The sequence below is a fragment of the Trachurus japonicus genome, chromosome 3, assembly GCF_045865225.1.
Source record: "Trachurus japonicus isolate A0001 chromosome 3, Traja_1.0".
Classification (NCBI taxonomy): Eukaryota; Metazoa; Chordata; class Actinopteri; order Carangiformes; family Carangidae; genus Trachurus; species Trachurus japonicus.
This window is the reverse complement of record NC_140909.1, coordinates 19,148,711-19,168,580: the sequence shown is the minus strand read 5'-3', so window position 1 is coordinate 19,168,580 and position 19,870 is coordinate 19,148,711. Positions and strand designations below refer to the sequence as shown.

The following is a 19,870-nucleotide window of genomic DNA, read 5'->3' as shown; positions in this document are numbered from 1 at the left end:
TGTTATTACTGGCCAACAAAAGATTTTTAAAAATCTCAAAAATATACACTTCAAACAACTTCAAATAGCAAAGTGCTATCACTGCAATTTTATTGTCAGTACTGGATCATTATTATCCACCACCATATAGATGTTAGTACAGTTATAACAAAGTCAGAAAGAAATTCAATATATATAATATATAAAACAATACATTTAAAAATAAATGGTAAAGTGCCTTTTAGAGGAATGGTGATCTATATACAGATGTAAGAAGAAACTACCTCTGAAATGCAAAATGTCTGCTTCATGTTAAATGCTTTGTGTGCGATTCCCCTGAAGTTACTGTATTTTCTCTGTCCTGTGAAGTGCTGTGCTGACCTACAAACGACTACAGCCAACTCATTAAGCTCCTTATCTATATTACAAATGAGGCACTTAAAAAGAAGGAAGTGCAACTGAAATTCTAAATATCCATTCAATTGATTATAAACAGGCCTAAAAGCAGCAGAACTGTGGTCCGGAGTAGCAAACTTGGTGGTCTGTATTGAGCTGTGGAAGAGGAAACACGGTCTAAGAACGGCCCCCCTGGGTGAGGACGCCGTAGGACAAGCCGGCAGGGGTTTTGGACCTCCTCTATGGGGATCTGGACCTCACTGGGCGGGGTTGAATTTAGCTCATTACGGACCTGAGGTTAAATACAGTGAAACAAGAGAGGGAAGCAATTTAAAAAAAAAAAAACTTAATGACATAGTAATCTGTTCACATTCTCTATACAGTACAAGGAAAGGTTTTTTATTAACCATTTATTTTGATTATTACTGGATTAATCTTGTAAGGTCAACAATACTACTCTTGAGTCTGAAACTGTTATTTTGAGCCAAAGGAAAGGGCTAGTTTAGTTACTGGGCTGGTTAGTTACCCCTATGTAGTTCTCGCAATGCATATCCGTTAACTTGTTGTTTTCTACAGCTGTAACTCTCATAAGGCCAGATCATGGAGTGCAAATCAGTTATCAGTTCCTACCCTTTATTCATCAGGGGAAGCTGTTCTTAAAATATGTATCACTCACCCGCTCAACCTCTTCGAACACTCGCAGGAAGTTCCTTCGAAGGACATCAGCCAACTCTGGTTCAGTCCAGTTCCTCCGCAGGAGTTCCTGGATTAGGGCAGGATACTTTGACACATCCTCTAGCCCCTGAGGGAAGCTGTTGACAAAACAGACAAACACATTAATTCTTATTCACAGATGTCCATTTTGGAAGAGACATCACAGTGTGCTGGCAGTTTGGTGTTACTTAATAAATTATTTGTCACGATGAATAAGTAACAACAGTATGGCTTTTAATTTGACTTGTTTTGTGACGTTCTTATTTGGAATTGATTGTGTCTGTATGTAGCGAACAACACAAACAATTCTACAGCAGATCTACTGCAGCAGCTCTTTCTTTCTGCCTTTTAGTTGTACAAAGTTATTGATTTTTACCATTTTCAGGCTGTTGACAGCTGAGATGGCTAAATTGTTGATATTATGACAGGCTAGCAAAAGCACAAAATTGATCTGGTTCCAGAAAAACCTCTGAAATATGTTGTCTGCCTGGCAGCAGCCAGAGTGTGAACCTGTCCAGGACGAGAGCTTTGTCTGTTCTTTCTGAAAATACGTGTAAGTCCTGTTTCTTATAACATCCACACTGGTCATAGAACACCAAGAAGCACTAAAGTAACTACAGTTATGTAGATCTGCTGTCTGCAAACTGTATGTCCATCGGCTTTTTTGCTTTCAGAAGACTGTACATTGTGTTGACTAATGAACATTTCTCACCTTACGGCGCCTTCAAAGTCCCCTCCGATTCCTATTGACTCAGCTCCAATCACCTTCTTAATATGATCGAAATGGTCTGTAAAAGCCATGTGGAATAACAAATCATCTAAGTTATAAGATACACAAAGTCCCAATTGACTACACAAAAAAAAAGAAAATACTCAAATTGGGTGCCTCACCTGCCACATGAGAGATGTTAGCTTTAGACTTGCAGGAAACAAAATTGCTGTGGAGATTCACCATGATCAATCCTCGCTTATTTTTCTGAAACACAACACAGGTCATTACAGTTTTTCTCAGCTTTGGTACATTTCTCAGATCAGAATTGAAATTCTCAAAACTACTTGTTCAATCTTCACATCATTGTGTCATTGTGCACATCAAAAAAACGTTGCAAATGCTTTGGTACAGCCATGCAAATGATTATGTACAATTCTCTGCTGTTTCCTACATTATCAATTGCTTATGTTATGTTGATCAAAATGTATTATAATGAGTCTCTGTTGAATAGTTTCACCCCCACACTATTTAGGGATTAGTACATGCAAAATGGTTGAACAAGTTGTCATAATATGTCAAGCATTTTTCTATACATTTCCATTAAACTTTTTTTTCTCAATCTGTCCTGAATTGGTAAATTGTTCCAAGGTGAATCTTGACTTTCTTTAATGAAGGGAAATGTGTGAAGCATTAGATCAATGATCTCATGAACCATCAACTGGCAAGTATATATATAGCCGGAGCACAACACAATGTTACAATATCTGACAATGGAAGGACAAGGAATTGGACTACAGCACTGCATGTACAGTTTTCCATAAGGAGATTGTCCTATTGTCCTATTTCTACTTTAGTTTTTTTGTTTTCTTCTTTGTGCTATGCAGTGCTGTCTTTTCCTTTCTGTATCGCAATGACATGGTCTGTCAACAAATTACAGTACAAACAGTAAAAGTGTAAATGTGAATCTTGTCCAGTCTCTTGCAATCAATCTCCCGCATACGTTAAGGTGTAACTTACAATTTACAATAATTGTCATCTTACTTGGACTTGTCATTCTGATGGCACTGACACGTTCATTGACACAGATATTTACTTTTGAGAGATGAACTACAGTAAGGATTTTGAGCAAGAGACTGGCTTTTGCAGGTAATCCATAGTGTTTTGTTATTTGTACGAATTGTTTTGCAAAATGTCGAGGATGATTCGAGGAATGTACCAAAGCAACTGAGAAAAACCACAAAAAGACATGGTGAAGTGAAAAACAAAATAAAATGTATGAATCAATTTTTTAGACACAAACTACTTTCTATCTTGTTTATATCCATTGTTTGTATTGGCAGATGTAGTTCAGGTTTTTACTTCTTCTATTGCAGACACCATGAGTTCCATGTTCCAACATGCCTGCACATAAGGCCAGAGCTGACAAAACTAGATAGATAGATAGATACTGTAGATAGATAGACAGATAGATAGATAGAAGATAGATAGATAGAGACAGACAGACAGACAGATAGATAGAAGATAGAAAGAAGAAAGATAGATACTGTATATAGATAGATAGATAGATAGATAGATAGATATATAGCCTGAAAACATAATTCCTCTGCTCCAGCAATAGCCACAGTTGGAGGCACAATCCAAAAAGTACAAAGTGCAGCCAAAAACAGTTTTCTGGAATGTGATAAATGAAACAACTCTGCTGAGTGTACCTACTACCTTCCCCAAATGTGTCTAACAAAGAGAGCACTTTGCATGTTCTTTGTCAGAGGTGTAAATAAAAAAAATATAATTGAAATAAATTAATCAGTGGCTTGACTGATAAGATAGTCATTTAATCAAGCAACTAAGTGGGCAATTAATCACTCAGCAAATTCGCTTTCTCACCAGCTCATGTAGCAGCCAGTCAGGTACGTTGCGGCTGTGGTTACAGATGGAGTAGGAGGATGAATGGCTAAAAATAACAGGGGCCCTGGAATGGTTCAACGCAGCCAAGGCAGTGTCCCAGGAAGTGTGGGAGATGTCCACTATCATTCCCAGTCTGTTCATCTCCTCCACCACTGCCTTGAAAACACATTGAATTACCATCATTAACCATTTATAGTACCATAGGAACAAAGTAAGTCAATTCAAGTGACAGAATTTGATGCTTAAACATACATGGGTTAAAGGCACAGGACAGCACTATAATGATGTTAAAATTAGCTGTTTATATTGTAGAGCAGCAGAGTTGTAATAAACAAATACATGTTGAAGAACTCACAAGTCCAATTTGGGTTACAGCAGTTTCTCTGTAAACATCCACTTCTCAAGAAAACATTTAGTATGCACAGCATATTTCTTCAGCACAGCCCATTACTGGAGTTCAGTCGTCAATATTTGACTTTGTTAATTTACCACCACTATAACAACCACAACTACCTCTACTACTACTGTTATACCAAAACCACAATGATAAAATAACAATGAAAGTGACAGTAACCTATATTTCCCTCATGTCCTCGACCACCAGAATCTAGTCAGTTCATCTTTCAGCCCTGATAGATGTTCTAATTTAAAGTAACACACTATCTCCCCGAGATAGTGTGTTCAGAATGGGATAGATGGATGTACAGACAAACAAACAACCTGAAAACCCACCGCCATTGGCCCTGGCTATCTCTGGTATGGAGGCATAAATGTGCTGCAAAAATCTACTGATAGTTTTGTACAAAGTGATACATGAAACAATTCTGTAATTATTATTACGAATGTTTAAGCTTACCTTCCCAAAATGTGTCAGGCTGTTATTCTGTCTTTGATAGACACTGTACAGTTTTGAAGATGATTCAGCCCTACATTGAAAGAGAATCAACACTGTTTTTGAAAATCTTGTCATGATTTGTATTATGTAAAAAAAAAAAAAAAAATTCTCAATATTGTTGTATTTAGGACATCTGAATGAGGTTATTGTATTTTTCATATGACTGGGGCACATTCCAATAATGTGAAGTTTTGGAGAAGGTATACAAACAGGTTCATTTGCATAAAAGAAACAAATATATACAAACACGTTTGACCTTTCGATTCAGTCAACCCAGTAAATAAACATATTATTTACTCTCTTTAAAGTTCCATTGCCACTGCCAGCCAATTAATTCATATAACTACATTGAATGAACCATGTAGGAGAAGATTTTGACAAAATATTCAAAAACAAACAAACATTGTATTACGGTATTACATCATTTTAAAACAATATTCAGTGTGATTCTCTGAATTACCAGGGTGTATTGCAGGTATGTGTGAGGGCCATGGAGCGGACTCCAAGTTGATAATACATCCGCAGAGCTGGCAGACTGCTGTCAATGGAGTGCCCTCCCTCGACACTTATCATACATGCTATTTTGTGCCTCAGCTCAGCATTCTTCAGCTCTGCAGTGCAGACAGACACACATGGGTTAGGATTAAAGCCTCAAGTCAAGAAAACAAACAGTACAGTAGCTGTTTTAAGAGTGCATTGTCATTCATTCTGATAAAAGCCAGTGAGATGTGCACAAATGTTTTTGTTCCAAATCACTGAGTAACTATAAATTGTATTTTTCGGCCAAACATGTAATTAGGCAACTCTTTGTTTTTGTGTTACTTCTCATTAGATCATTGTAATATTCGTTCCCTTTTCACAAATATGGACTGAAGATAAGTTATACAAGATGATATACAGTATATAGTATTCATAGTACACAAAACGATTGATGGGTGTGTTTTTCTTGTCCATAAAAGAATATGCACACTAAACCATAATTAATTGATTATAATTGATTAATTCTTGTCTCTTCAATGTTTTGTAGTCTGTTATCTCCTTTTGGAGTGTACCATACCCTGGGCAGATGTGACCAGCTCAAAGGGTTGATACTCAGTGCACATGCGTCTGACCACATCTATCTGTTCCAGTGTGAGCCTCACAGCATCCTTCTCCTGGGCCCCACACATCACATAGACAGCAAACATCTGAAAAGGGGAGTGGGGAATGAAGAAGGAGAGACATTTGAGTTACTGAAATGACTGTTACTGTAGGATCTCTCCACAACACAAATTTGGTGACAGAGCCACAGTCTTCCTTGAACAGGGCTACTCTAAGACATGTTTTACACTCTGACAAAGACAATAGGCTACCTGTGCCTGTACATGGCCTGCTTGGAGACGGGTGATGTCAGTGGCCACTTTGCTGAAATTATGCAGGTCAATTTGACTCAAGCGATTGCTGTGAAGTATCCTCAGCTGGAGAGCTAGGTCATTATGACTAACAGATGGAGAGAGAGAGAGAGAGAGAGAGAGAGAGAGAGAGAGAGAGAGAGAGAGAGAGAGAGAGCAAAGTGTCAGGATGGGGAAGCCTTTTATGAGATTCCATTAATTTATTTCCGGTAACGTGTTTTTGTCTCGGCAAACATCCCTTACCCGTCAATAAGAGGATATCTGGACATCAAGTCATGCACCCTGTCTCTCTCAGAGTATCCAGATAGGAGATGACACAGAGAGGACAGTACCAACAGATACCTGACGCACTGTATGCAAAAGCTATAAGCTTGTATTGAAGTTTTCCTACAGGGCATATTCTAAAGAGAGAAAACATTATTACAATATAAAAACGCACGCACTCAGACACAATATTAGGCTACAGTTGGAAATAAAACTTGGGATGACTATTGTCATCTGCCCTATATCAATGCATATTCTACTCTAAATACACGGATCTATTAGCATGCCCCATAGTGTGACAGGATCGTAGACAGAGAAACACACTAATTTAAGGTTGTTCTGAATTCAGCCGGCTAATTGTGTTCCCACTGGACAGAAAAAAAACTCCAATTATGGATGCTCATTTTCGGCAATAGATTGTTTTTATCAACAAAACAGCGGGAAACAATTTACTTTAAAGTACACAACAGACTTACCGAGCAGGTTTACCACTTTGTTGAACAACTGCATAAACAGTACGAACTTTCCAGGTCTACTCCCCAGACAAATACAGCGCAAGTCTATTCAAACCTGGCAGCTGCACTGGGTGCTGCGTTTAAGTGAGTCGGAAAAACTAACAACCCCCCACCCTTTGTTTTCAAAACCTGGAGGTTTGTTAGTTGTGTTATTAGTGATAATTACAGGTCAAACACATCTCACGTCTCAAGTGATAATAAATAACACTAGAAGACTACGTAATCAAACTACACAGCATAACACGACATTCATTGTTTTATTTATGAAGCCATTTACCCTGTGTGGCCTCTCGGAGCTAAGAACTACAGGAGCCCCTGAAAGCACCGTTAAAACGGGGACTGGATGTCGCCATCTTCTGGCCAGTTCGATACCAGCGTTTTCTTTTTTTTTCAATTCACATTTTACACGTTTGAGGTGATATTAATTCAGGTCAGTCGGATATAATGTTGGTGTTCTGTAAAATAACTGACTCGTCAAAAGATGTAGCCGGATTGACAGCTTTACCCTCGAAAACAGGACTCCTCTATTTTATCTATTGAAAATGCTAAGTTAACACTGCAAACTAGACTGTAAGTTAGCACAACATGACACACGTGTTGACACTGACAGCATTGGCCGAAGACACTTGTATGTATTTAATTAGTTAATATTTTGATACTCCAATGAATATATAATAACTTTGGGGAAAGAAATTCAATAAATAAGCTGTCCCCCATGGAGCTACAGTAGGCTACTGTACCACTATCGTCACTTCCGACTAGCTTACCATACTCGTGTGGCACATGGCCTTGCTAGTTTTGGGAGAAGTTAAAACTGGTTTTGAACAGTACGGAAAACTGTTTAATTAAAGTTGAACCGAATTAATTGCCTAAAAGTTATCAAGCCTTGGACGTAAGTTTTGGCTTTATTTGTCGGGCTGGTATTTGTTTGGTAGTGGCACAACACCTGAAATATAATTCAGCTATAATGAATTTGACTTGTTACACCTGTGCTTTTCTTATGAAGTGTCATCCCAGAAAAATCTACGTCTTAATTGTAAAAAAAAAAAAAAAAAAGGCTCTATGATTAGGCCTACAGCTACTCGGGAAGGCTGGCAATAAATAAGAGCAAAAAATAATAATAAATGTAATTCTGAATTTCTTATGACATAGGGGCCTAATCCTTTTTTAACCTCATTAAAGTAGGCTACCGGTACTTATGTTTTTGCAGGGAGCTGATGGTGCGGTATCTGCTTCAGCAAAAGTTTAGTGGAGTGGACACCTGGAGCACAACAACAAAAGAAGACAGGAACACATTCTCCAGGTAAGAGTGCATTCACCATATCAGATATTGATTATTTTAGGCTCCTAAAATGCAAGACCCGACATGAGCTGCTTTTAAATCATCCCATTAGACTGTTAAACAGGTACAGATCTACAAATAGCAACCAAGCTTCCACAGGTTTCGGTACAGTTTGCATGAGTTTGGTTCTTTAGTGTTAAGCGGAAGAGGAAGTCTTAATAGTTTATGAGAGCAGTGGTGGGAATAGTGAATCCATTAGCTGCTAATGTTTTTTTTTTTTTGTTGTTTTTTATTGCTCAAGTAGTGCTTTGTTTTGAGGAGAGGGAAATGTTGGCCTGTGTGTAGTGCCTACTGTAAATGGTGTGTGTTCTGTGAGCTTTTAGGACTTCGTGTGATGTAGAAACAATGTTGTCAACCATCCGGCCTGTGCATGGATGTATTATGGGCCTGTGGTGTCTTATTTCCTCATGCACGGATAAAGACGTGCCAGTTATCACATCTGTTGCTCTAGTAGTATTTGGTTGGAACAAATATGCCGACTCTCTTGCATGCTTGATAGTGAGCATCAATGCTATATAAATGGAGTGTATCCTGATATCTGTTGACTTGTCCAAATACATGCGCTTGCTGTGTCCTCTATGAATTTTGAGCATGTGTTAGGTTGTCAGTTATTGTGTCCCAAACCTTGACCGCCTCTGTGCCTTTACAAGAGCAGGAGATAATTTACGGGAACCACTCACCCGGAGCAACACCACAGTCAGATTACTTTGCTTTGCTTTAACAAGAATCATTCCCAGCAAGATCCAGCTGATATTGTGAACTGCACTTGACAAGCTGAAGGCACAAGTAGGCTACAGACCACTGAATACATCATCCGCACTTACATTCTTTCAAACTTAAAATGTTCTTGTGCCTAATGAATCCAGGGTGGATTGTGCAAATGTGAATGGGTCTTGTGTTGATGGAGAGCATCAGGGTGCCACAAATGAATTTCAATTAATTTCAGTGGGAAGATGCAAAGCCTGATTCTGGGGTCCACCCACTGAGATTTGGCCTTGTAGTCTGTAATGAGGAGAGTGATTCGGCTCTGATTGGAGCACCCTACTGCTTCAATGGAGTAATCACAACTGTGTTGATATTACTCTACCAATGCCCTCACTGTGCGGAGTGGACCCCCAGCTGACACTGTTTGAATTCAAATTAACCAAATCATTTAGTCATATTGCCGACCTTGGCGTGGAGTGTGACTGGCAATGCAAGAGATAAAAATCCCACATGTTAAACTGAGTCTTGCAGTTTGAAGAGGGGGCTTGAGCCAAATTCGTATTGGTGTAGCTGGCTGTTGAACCCGTTTAAAACAATGTAGTAGAAAGCATAAATTTACTGTAGTGGTTAGAGGGCTCTATCGAGGAAATCACTTAAGAAAATCATCTTTGTAAACAGTGTTTTTCTTTAAAATCCCAAATGGAACAGAGTGATAATAGCTTCCCAGAAAAGCTCTTCGAAAAAATGACAACTCAATTAGCCAATGCCACTGACCTCAGTTTTTTTTTCTGCTACATTTTGGATGACTGCAGAATTTGTGCTTCAAGAGCAGTCTTTAAATTAGATGCAGAAAAAATAATAATAAAGTCAAGTGTTTTAATTAAAATGCTGAGATTATAAATACAAATTAATAAAGGCAGTCACCAATAGTTGTGCTGTGGATAATTAGTTATTGTGGCACCTAAGATTTTAGTTTAGATATAATACATAAAAAGAAACCGCTTGCAATGTTATATGGATGGAGTTTCCCGTCTTTATTTTCTATCTGAAAAGTCTGAAAAACAAATAGTATTTGGACGATTGTAGGCTGTTGGGAGACATTAAATAAAAAAAGAAACAAGATCATCGCAAAATGTGGATGAGCTGATTGTTCAAGGTCTAATGCTACAGGTGCAGCCGAACACTGTCATCCAATGAGTTGTCCAACCTGAATGGGTTGTGGTTTGGTTAGGTTTAGGCATGTTAGGTTTAACTTAACACAAAACCTTGGTTTGTGAAATACCGTGTGAATGACATTAACCACTTCATTTGTTGTCATGAATAGATACATTTGAAGTTATCGTTGTGGAACCGTCATGCTTAAAAGTCAGTGATGCCAACCGTTTGAAATGGAAAAGGAGTTGCTGTCGCTTCTGTGAAAGTCCTGTTTTTGTCACTCCAAATCTCCAACTCAAATTTTCTATACTTTGGGAAGTTTAATCTCACCTGACTCCTGGCTTTCTTTGCTCCCATCATACTTCTGCTAGAGGTTGATTAACAATGAAACTTAACTATGGATTGCAATGAGTCTTCTGCTTCTATACCTGCGGGATTTGTTAATATGAATAATTCAACAAGGAAAAAAAATAAGTCGCTGCACTTTGAATAGCTGTTGTATAGATGGTGTTGCACTTGCACTGCACTGTATTTTTCAAAGCTGTTGCACAGTCCGTGGAAGGCTCCTTAGCTCCTTGCCGTATCAAGTGTGAGATGCTTAAGAAAATCACTGCTATCTTTTCAATGATTATTGATCACGCTGGAAAGTGGCATCCAATTACACACCTAGAGGCAGAAGCTGTTCATCACTCTTGGTGCTGAGTAGTAACTCAGAATATTAATATGATACCCAGGAAGATTGCATTTTTTCATGTTTTTTTTATTTATTTATTTTTGCCACTGATTCGATCATCTATAAGTGAGATTGGCTGATCCATTGGTGATACCAATCAATTTTTGGCATACACTTAATAGATTCAATCAGTCTCTCAAAGCTCCACAAGTGACTTGAAACATCAATTCTGATGTACTGATCACATAATTTTAGTTAAAATCGGTTGATGTGATGAGATGAGTGGCAGCCAATCAATCAGGACATCCCTAATAACACATGCATGTTTGCATGTTTCCATGAACAGAGTCAATATTTTAGAGCAGGCAAATATTAAACTCAGAGCAAGTCTTAATACTAAACTCAGACTTTACCCATCTTCAGATATATTCAAGGGCTTATTTGTTAGCAGCCCTGATTTACTGTACCTTTTTGCTGTGTAATACTGAAATGGAGGAAAGCGTATCTTTTTTGGTCAGTCATGCAAGTGTCAGTGTTGTGTATCTAAGTGTTTGTTCTAATGGGCATGTATGCCTTATTTTTTATATCAGTCACTGAACATACAGTAGCCTTTCCTGTCTCATCAATACAGTTTTGCTTAGAAGAGACTCTACAGTGTATATTACATGGAGTTCTTTCCATAATATAGGTGACCTTCTTTCTACTTAAAGAGGAACTAAGCAGGATTTTTCCCATGGCTATGCTACATTTCTACCTTAATTAAAAAGCTCTGGAGTAATTGTGATCGTTAACTACATGACTTGTGACTTGTTACGAGTGAGAACGGAGGCTCTCTGCCTTAACCTGGCGTCTCACGGCTGAAAACCAACCTTGCAACATCAATGTACAGTAGTACTGTACCTGGCCGCCGCCCCGGTGTCCCAGCTCTCGTCTCTGCACACCGCAACACAAACGCACTCCGTAACCCGTAATCTTTTGTTTATGATGGTGAAACACACACGCCGTAACATCGTACTGTATGTGTTATGTAGCGTTATCCACCGCTCCATTGATTTTTTTGCCGGCTTCGTTGTAAACACATGCACATGGGCGAGAGGAGCGTAACCGAAACAGCGGAAAAGCGAGCAGACTTGCATAATTCCCCTTTAAAACTTTTTAAGCTAACTGAGTCTGAAGTTCTTTCATGATTGCAAGAGTGAGGAAATTATGATAAAAAGGCATGGATGTAGTCTCTCTACTGCTTGAAATTAAAGCAGGAGAAAAAGCCAACCTTTCAAGATTCATTATCATTTGCTCGCTGTAAATTCCTGCATTTTTTTTTAACACATGATAAGTTCATGATAAATTGCCCTGTGACCAATGTAACACAGATAGGCAACTCTTCTAGTACAAATGGCCAGTGGCGGACTGGCACCAAAAAGAGGCGCTCGCATAATGATGAGAAAAGAAAATGCATTGTTCACCAAAACTGTGTTTCAGAGTTGGCCGGCTGTAAACCATACAGTATGACCCTGACCGACTTTTTTTTTTTTTTTTGCGGTCACATCAGCACGGCTGCATCTTCACACGGCTGCCTCGGTCACAGCCGCATCATTACGCGGCCGTTGTGGCATTTGCCCATATTGCCCTATGACCAGTCCATCCCTGCAAATGGCCCTTCTGCTGTGTTAAACATACCACTAATGGCATCCTTTTTTCCTGTGGTTGACTTTGAACCTTTTTGTCCACCAGAGGGCAGTGACAGTCAGAACAAAACCTTGATGGTTTTCTTCACATTTGTTAGCCCACCCTTCATATAAGAAAATGAATCAAATACCTATACAATTCATAGAACTGACAGGTACAGTACATGCATGTCTCTAAGTCAATGCAAAGTTGAATGCATATAGAGAATGTACAGAGCCTGAGAGGAATATTTAAGCAAATCTAATTTTGCAAACAACAACAAAACAATACTATGGCTATAGAATGTCTCTGTAAGTGTCCAAGGCACAATATGTGATTTTTTTTTATTTTCTTTTTTGGGGGAAAAATACTATTTTGTGAAAAAACACATTGCACCTTTATTTTCTATTGGGGTTTCCTAAAGAATGCAAAGACATTTTGGTCTCTAAACTTCTCATTTCTATTGCCCTGGATTCTGGCAGCCTTGTAGTCAGTGTTCATTATCTGCTCTTACAGCTTTGACTTCAGCACAGCAATTACATCCTCAGCTGCACTGATTAATCCAACATGGAGGCATTTCACAAAATGGTTTTGAAAAGACATTTCCAGACACTTACCAGGGAGTAGCTGTGGCACGGCTTGTTTATGCAGATAGACCACAGCCAGTCATATTGCAATAAGATGTTTTCAATGGCTGCTTAAGTGTTCTCTCAACCTCTAGTGTACACTGTGCAGGAAACAATAGACTGTTCGGAAAGTGATTAATTTAATCTATTTTACTCTGACATAAAATGGAGGTCTGCCTGATGTCATGTTTGGGTAATGTACGTTTCTCTATTGTTGAACATATTCCCTCTATGGCCATTCGTTAATATGTCTCCACTGCTCTCTGCTTAACTGCTTAACCTTCCATTCTCTCTTGGCAATCACATAATCAATCACTGTCCCATTACTTGACAAGGCAGACAAAGGGAGTGTATGAGTAAGAAAAACCTTTTGGCCTGTCTCGACAAGCAAGAGGAATGTCGACTTCAGAGGCTAACACAGGCAGAAAACATAGGCCCAGTAAATATTCAATTTAAAGGATTCCCAGATAAGGCGAGTTGAAAAATTGAGGCAGCACCCATTCTTCTAGATAAGAGAAGACGGAGCCATCTGGAGGCTGGGAGATAGCGAACTCCCACGCCATCCCAGAGACCTCACTCTCATCTGCTGCAGCAGCAGAGAGGGGAAAAATGGAGTGCCAACACTTTCATTATGTTGACTTGAAAATGAATTTATTTCTCATTCAGTGCATGTAGTTCTCGGCTTTGGTAAACAGAAGGTTACTGTTAATGTCCACCCTGATAGATGACTGTGATTGGTCAGTCTCAACAAAACGTTATCGTCAACTTTCATGATTTACGAGCTGCTTAGTAAGATATCCATAAGTATTTTAAAAAAGTGCAGTGATTTTTTTATTTTGAAATAAGCACAAAAAAATTGAATTTGTTCTTGCAGTGTCATTCATTCTACAGTTAGATCTTTAAGTCTGCTGCATTAACAGCTACAAAAAAAACCTTGCCTGACCCAGATAATCTTTAATATGTCCTCCCTTCTTTGACTCATCCTTCAATATTGGGAATATGGGTAATGAGAGCAGCTTAACCCATTTTCCTTTATTTAGTGTGTTTTGCAGAATGTGAAGGTGGTTGAAACATTGTGAGTGTGTGTGCTCACAGTGTGTAAAAAAAAAAAGTGAACCAAACTCAAACAGTGCATTTTAGGCCTAGGCCTGTATCTTCTCCAAATCCACCTTGACTGCATCTTTGAAAACAAATGTTATTGGCAAAATAGACTCTCAGCCTTTAAATAACCTTGTCCACCTTCATCTAATGCACTTTGTTGACTCCTCCACCATGCTATTTTGTGCCAGCCACATTGGGTAATGCTTTTGTCAGTATGCTTTATCTGTTCTCTCACTCAGGTACACTATGTCGTTATCCCTAATTACCCCCACTGCATTTTACACTTGGCCCAGAATTCTTAATGCTTGATAACAGATACAGGTCGATTCAAAATTTACTTATAGCAGCATTATCTTTTTGACCTGCATCGCAGGCTGACTGTCCCATAGGCTCTTGGGTGAAAGCTGTTAACTCTGTGATAACAACGACCTGAAGTGATAACCTTCCAGCAGTCTCGAGGACGCACAGTTTGCTACATATGTGCTTTATTGCAGTGGCAGCATTTCTCATTCAACCTTGGTTGCTCTGCTGTGTTCTGATTCATTTAATGGAATCGAGAGAGAGGTTAATCACAATGCCCGCAAAAGACTGGTGAAGTGCTTGCGGACCACTGTATGAAATATTGTGTTTTGTTTTCCATATTTGAACAGAAATGCCATAGGAGCAAATTCTATTTCTTTCTATTTTAAGCTGTAATGGAATCGTCTCCCCAGTTAGGAGTCACTTTGATTAATTTACTTTGGGACGCTGATATCTGCGTTTGCAGATTTTCATTAAGATCAACAGTAAAAGCTTCAGACAAGGTTCCACTTGTCTAAGTTATTATCCCCAGAAGACATGCTTGATTAAGTGGAAAAAAGTTTTTGAATAATATAATTTTCAGGAAGGTTTATTTTGTTTGTCTACTGTGACAACTTATAAAAAAAATAAATAAAAAAAACCCCAACAAACAAACAGAAACAACAACAACAACCCCGCTCCCCCACAAATCTTTAATCCATAAAACTCAATACATAGCTATATTTTGTCTTTTTCTTCTATCACTGTGCATTCTGTTTGGAGTTGGATTTTGATCCAATTACCATACTTGTCTGTAGCATCCAGTTAAGCTTCAGCAATTACTCACCGGTACCTTTTTTTTTTCGCAACTGAAATAGTATCTAAATGGTGTGAAAATGCAAAGAGGCAATGCATAAGAAATGTCAGCTGGAGAAAGTCTGTAGCCATTTCATTTATTATGTCAATCCATTACAAGTGCATAGTGTTACTGTAAAAACCCGGCTCTTGTTTTTTTTTTTTTTTTTTACACCACATTGTTCAGCACATTATTCTGAGAAATGTCTATAACGGAAGAGGAGGTAGACTGTACTATACAATAGATATGGTGGGTGGGGAGGCCTATGGGCTGAAAGGGGAAGGAGCACGTTGCCTTGGTTTCATATTTTGCAGGAACAGTGTAGTATGAAGCTCTGTCAAGCCAAGTTTTAATCCTTTTCTCCACTGTGTTGTGTGATGTTATGTTGTTATCTTAATGATAATCTGTGCTTGTATTTCTGCCCTAGGCATTTCTGTCAGGCGGGGTTGGTTTAGGAGCTGTGCCTTATCAACAGCTTTGTCATTAAATCAGCTTTTTCTACAGACAAATTTCACTGCCGTTATTCTTATCAAAAGATCAGCACACTGTGATTTTCTGTTCAATCAGAGCTTTACAAATTCAGTGATGATGTGTGAGTAACACAGATGAAATACAAAACAAAATTTCCATCGGGGGAAAAGAAAAACAATTTATTTGATTTTATTTTCATGAGAGATAATAGTCAGACAAATAAAATTGGTATGTTTTGCATTTGTCATATCATTGATGGCTTTAAGCTGTTTTTCTTGGGTCTACCTTGTGTAAGACTACACTTAAGAGCATGGAGGAATAGAGATGATTGTAACATGATGCTAATAAATTATTTTCTCCACAAGCTGTAGAGAGTTTACTGCAACCAGGAACCTGGAACCTGTGCAATTCATGGCTTTTTCTTTTGTTGGTGTGAAATGAGATGTGAATGTGTTAAAGATTTTATAGCACGGGAGCACACATCACAGTTTTGTGGATGTGAGAGACCGTGTAAGACGTGCAGAGAAACACATCCCTTAAACTCTATATGTGGAGAGGCAAGCTTTTAGGTCCCAGTCAAACTGACCTCTGGAGGCTGGAATTGGTACTCAGTTCTTCTGAGAAAGCACTGTTCTGTCTGAGTGAGTGTTCTGATTGTCTCAGCATTGTGCTTGCGTGGAGGACAGCGCCAAATGAACTCCTCTGATTCAATCCTCTCCACTGTTTGACACCGGTTCAGCCAGTCATTGAGGAGGGATGACTGAGACTCCTTCCCCCAAACACACTTTCTTACAGTGAGTGAAACTGCTGTATGGCAAAGGTCCAAGAGGTCTCTTGCATGCTTTCTGAGGGACAGGGTCGACACCCTCTTTCTCCTCCCACAGTGCACCGAGAGTCTCCGGCGGTTGATAACCTGGTTCCTGCGGATCCAGGGGGTCTTTGGAAAGAAGGATGCTGATGGAGGGCACAGTCCTGTGCACCGTCATCTCCGATGTCCCCCCTTCAGTGCTTTCCCACACCTCTTTGACCACCTTGTACTGAAGTTTAGTCAGCTGGTGCAGAGAGCCCACTTTTCGTTTCATGATCTCAGCACAGGTGATGGTCTTTGTGACCGCTCGGCCTGACCCAGTGAAAACCACCTGCCTCAGTCCACCACCACTCACACCTCCGTCACTTACGGCTTTTTCTCCTTGCATCCGTGCCATGGCAAATCCCATTAAGTTGCGGATCTTACTTCCTTCCTTCACGCGCATCTCCAGCACCCCAGAGGCCAGTCCCGGAAAGGGACAGGGGCTGTCCTCCTCAGTTCGGCAGACCTTCTTGAACCCCTCCTGACCTAGTTTGAGTGCAGGGGGAGGGACTGGTAGTGGTGCTGGCTTCAGCGGGCTGGAAACATTGACCACTGCTGGCTGACCAGCATTGCTGTAAGTTTGACCCTGGTAAACAGCGCAGGTCCCGGTGGTCACTCCGTTCTCCATCTGGATTGGTCTGTTCACCTCCAGTCCTGGGTGGGGCCTGGCAATGTCTCTGGTCAGGTACTGGTTCTGGCCAGTGACCAGTCCACACCCTGTGAACATTTCTGCTGTCCTCAATGCTCTGCTGCAGTGTTAGTCCAGACACACACTTGGAAAAAGCTCAGCATCATTTTCTTATGTATGTGGCACTTTTCTCTCCCTCCAGTCAACAGCTGTAAAGTTTCAAGACTTCATATAAGAAATATTACCCGCTCCCCAAGAGCACTATCAATGAAGTCTTTAATGCTCCCTCTCAGAAAGAGCTGGAGAAATAAGATAAACGCCTGGCTGGTGATTTAAGAACACTGTCGGGACCATTCAAGATGTTCTTTAAAGAGCATCTCAATTTCAAACCACAAATGACTATTTGGAAAGTGCTCTGGAGACGGATAGAAATAACAAAAAAAATAAAAAATACTAAGCTAAATTATCCTCTTTCCGTCGTTGGTATTTCATACAGTGCTTTTAACCTTAATAGCTGCGACAGATACAGAGTACTTTGTCGATTTTTCTTCAACAAAACTTTTCTACAGAGAAACTAAAAGCTCAAATTAAGACTCCACCTTTTTCTTAGCGCTCCAGTCCAGCGTTGTTGATTTTTATCTGATGATCATGTCGCTTTTAACTCAAAATTGAACTCTTGGCTTGTCCAGCTGTTACGGTCCACCTCCTGTTTTTGACTGTTGTTTGTTTTACTCCAGCTTTAGTAGGTCTGCTTCTCCTCTCCTTGTTCTCATCGTGGCATCCTTCTGAAGTTGAGGGCAGGGTTGCATGGAGGGCTGCACCTGGGGTGTCCTCCCTAGAGCTCTGTCTTGTCTCCAGTGATGCTCTGGGAAGTCTGTTCTGTTCCCCACAAAGAGACATAAGGGACAGGAGCTGCCTCACAAATGCTCACAGGAGGAGTGTCTGTGTGGTTGAGGGGGAGCATGAGGGAAAGGGGAGACAGCCCTCTTAAAGGCGCAGGTCTTTTCATCTTTTAGATGAACACCCTCCCCTCCACAACTGAAGCCTGCCATCTGAGGAAAAAGAGGAGGGTAGGGCTACGGTGTCCCTTTAAAACCTAGAACACAGATCCCCGGCAACTTTGTCAATCTCTTTAGAGGACGTTCCAGTGTTCAATGTACATGACTGATTAAACCTGAGTTCTGAAATAGAGACTCAGTCAACCTTTAAAAATGCATTTTCAGCTACGAAACAATGAATTAAATTAGCTCTGTTATAATTGAAAACATCCTTCAAAGAGCCACTGAAAGTCAGCAGCATTAAATTGCACTGTACTTAGCCTTTATCCTATTAGATGTTTGTGACCATTACAATTTACATAATGCAGCATTAATAGCTTCATTGTTGAAGCAATCAAGTGGCACGGTAAGAATGCCTGTCTCTTAACGCTTGGATTGTTATATTGTTACAAGGCTGGAGAGCCCTTGTGATCAAGGACACAAGGACCACAAAAAGCATAGAGGCATGACTTCCATGTTCAAGGTGCTGTATTAATAGTGACTGTCTTCATTAGTCTGCCGAATCTGTGCAGGTGAGGAGATGAGGCTGACAGGTGGGGTAATAAGCATCTTAATGGGCTTTCCATCACCAGTGGAGGGCGCTGGCTTGCTCCCTTCTGCACCCAGTCAGGCCCAGACAGCTGTAGCATCGTCCTGCTCAGCTCAGTCTCCTGGCCGACAGGTGGATTTGTTTTTGTGTGTGACTGACAGATGGGAGAATAGGTAAAGACAGCCCACTGAGGCTGAACCTATGAGGCCAGAAGAGAGAGGCAGACAAGTCCTAACTACTCTTCTGCTCAGTATATCCCACGGTGCACAGTAGTACACATACAGCACAAACTCACTGTGGCTCGGCCCAGTCCTTACCGTGAGGTTAATTCACAGTGGCATGTGTATTATATTGGATCCCTATGGTAATCAAGGAAAAAATAAGGAAACACCCCTCCACCCCCTACTCCAAGTAGCAAAGTGGAAACTGGATTTGAATGTCCTTTTATTAGCAGTGTTTGAAAGGAAAGAATCAATAGACTGATTAGATCCATGCAATGATTAACTTTCTTCTTCTTTTTTTTAATTCGTATGTACGGGGTGGGAGAGCTATTTATCTCTGGAACTCTTTCAGACTCTGCAGGAGACGTAGTAACAAATATCTTTCTCTTTCTTGCCTTTTGGTAAGCTAAAAAGAAGACGAGAGAGAGGGAAGAGAGGGTGGGAGGGAGCGTCTGTAGCGCTCAACACCAAAGTGATCATTCTGTTGTTTGGGAGAAATTACCCTCATCAGTCATACAGAGATGCACAGCTGCCTAAGGGGAGCTGGTAATGTTACTGCATAATAAACTGTGTTTGTGTGTGTGCACACGTTTGTGCGTTCGGAGTTAGCGTGAGAGGAGGTAAGAAAGAAATGCAAGAGGGCAGGGGGTAAAAGAATTCTGATTTAACCACAGAGAGGTTAGAATTGATGAAAAAAAAAAAAAAAGCTCTGTAATCATCCCGCCTTACTACATGACGTTGGCATGTCATTTATTGCTCCTCAGCTTAACTTGAGGAACCTATTTGCCGGTGGGAACAAAATGGATTAAGCCATTCAGCTTCTGAGCAAAAATACATGGTTATAAGAAAATGCCTTCAGACGCACATTCACAATATTTTTTGTCTTCATCAAAGACAAAACTGTTCTCCAGATGGCTAAATAAAACCATCAGGGCTGTGC

General features: G+C 40.0%; 2 protein-coding genes across 3 annotated transcripts; both read right to left on the bottom strand.

Annotated features, from left to right (window-relative positions):
• Positions 1 to 62: 62 nt before the first annotated feature.
• dpep2 (dipeptidase 2) lies at positions 63 to 6,766 on the bottom strand. Its single transcript, XM_085765448.1, has 11 exons — positions 6,733 to 6,766; positions 6,236 to 6,393; positions 5,954 to 6,080; positions 5,659 to 5,788; positions 5,062 to 5,212; positions 4,563 to 4,632; positions 3,686 to 3,862; positions 1,981 to 2,065; positions 1,802 to 1,877; positions 1,052 to 1,187; positions 63 to 667 (listed from the first exon to the last, which is right to left on the bottom strand). The coding sequence occupies exons 2-11, from the start codon at positions 6,388 to 6,390 to the stop codon at positions 458 to 460; spliced, it is 1,317 nt and encodes a 438-aa protein (XP_085621574.1). The 5' UTR covers positions 6,391 to 6,393; positions 6,733 to 6,766; the 3' UTR covers positions 63 to 457.
• A 9,039-nt stretch (positions 6,767 to 15,805) lies between these two features.
• LOC146989891 (ribonuclease P protein subunit p25-like protein) lies at positions 15,806 to 19,103 on the bottom strand. 2 transcript variants are annotated; one of them, XM_085765436.1, is made up of 2 exons: positions 17,722 to 19,103; positions 15,806 to 17,211 (listed from the first exon to the last, which is right to left on the bottom strand). In XM_085765436.1, the coding sequence occupies exon 2, from the start codon at positions 17,120 to 17,122 to the stop codon at positions 16,388 to 16,390; it is 735 nt and encodes a 244-aa protein (XP_085621562.1). In that variant the 5' UTR covers positions 17,123 to 17,211; positions 17,722 to 19,103; the 3' UTR covers positions 15,806 to 16,387. The 2 variants fall into 2 exon arrangements, with proteins under 2 accessions (XP_085621562.1, XP_085621555.1); XM_085765429.1 differs by having other exon boundaries at positions 15,806 to 19,103.
• Between the last annotated feature and the right edge of the window lie 767 nt (positions 19,104 to 19,870).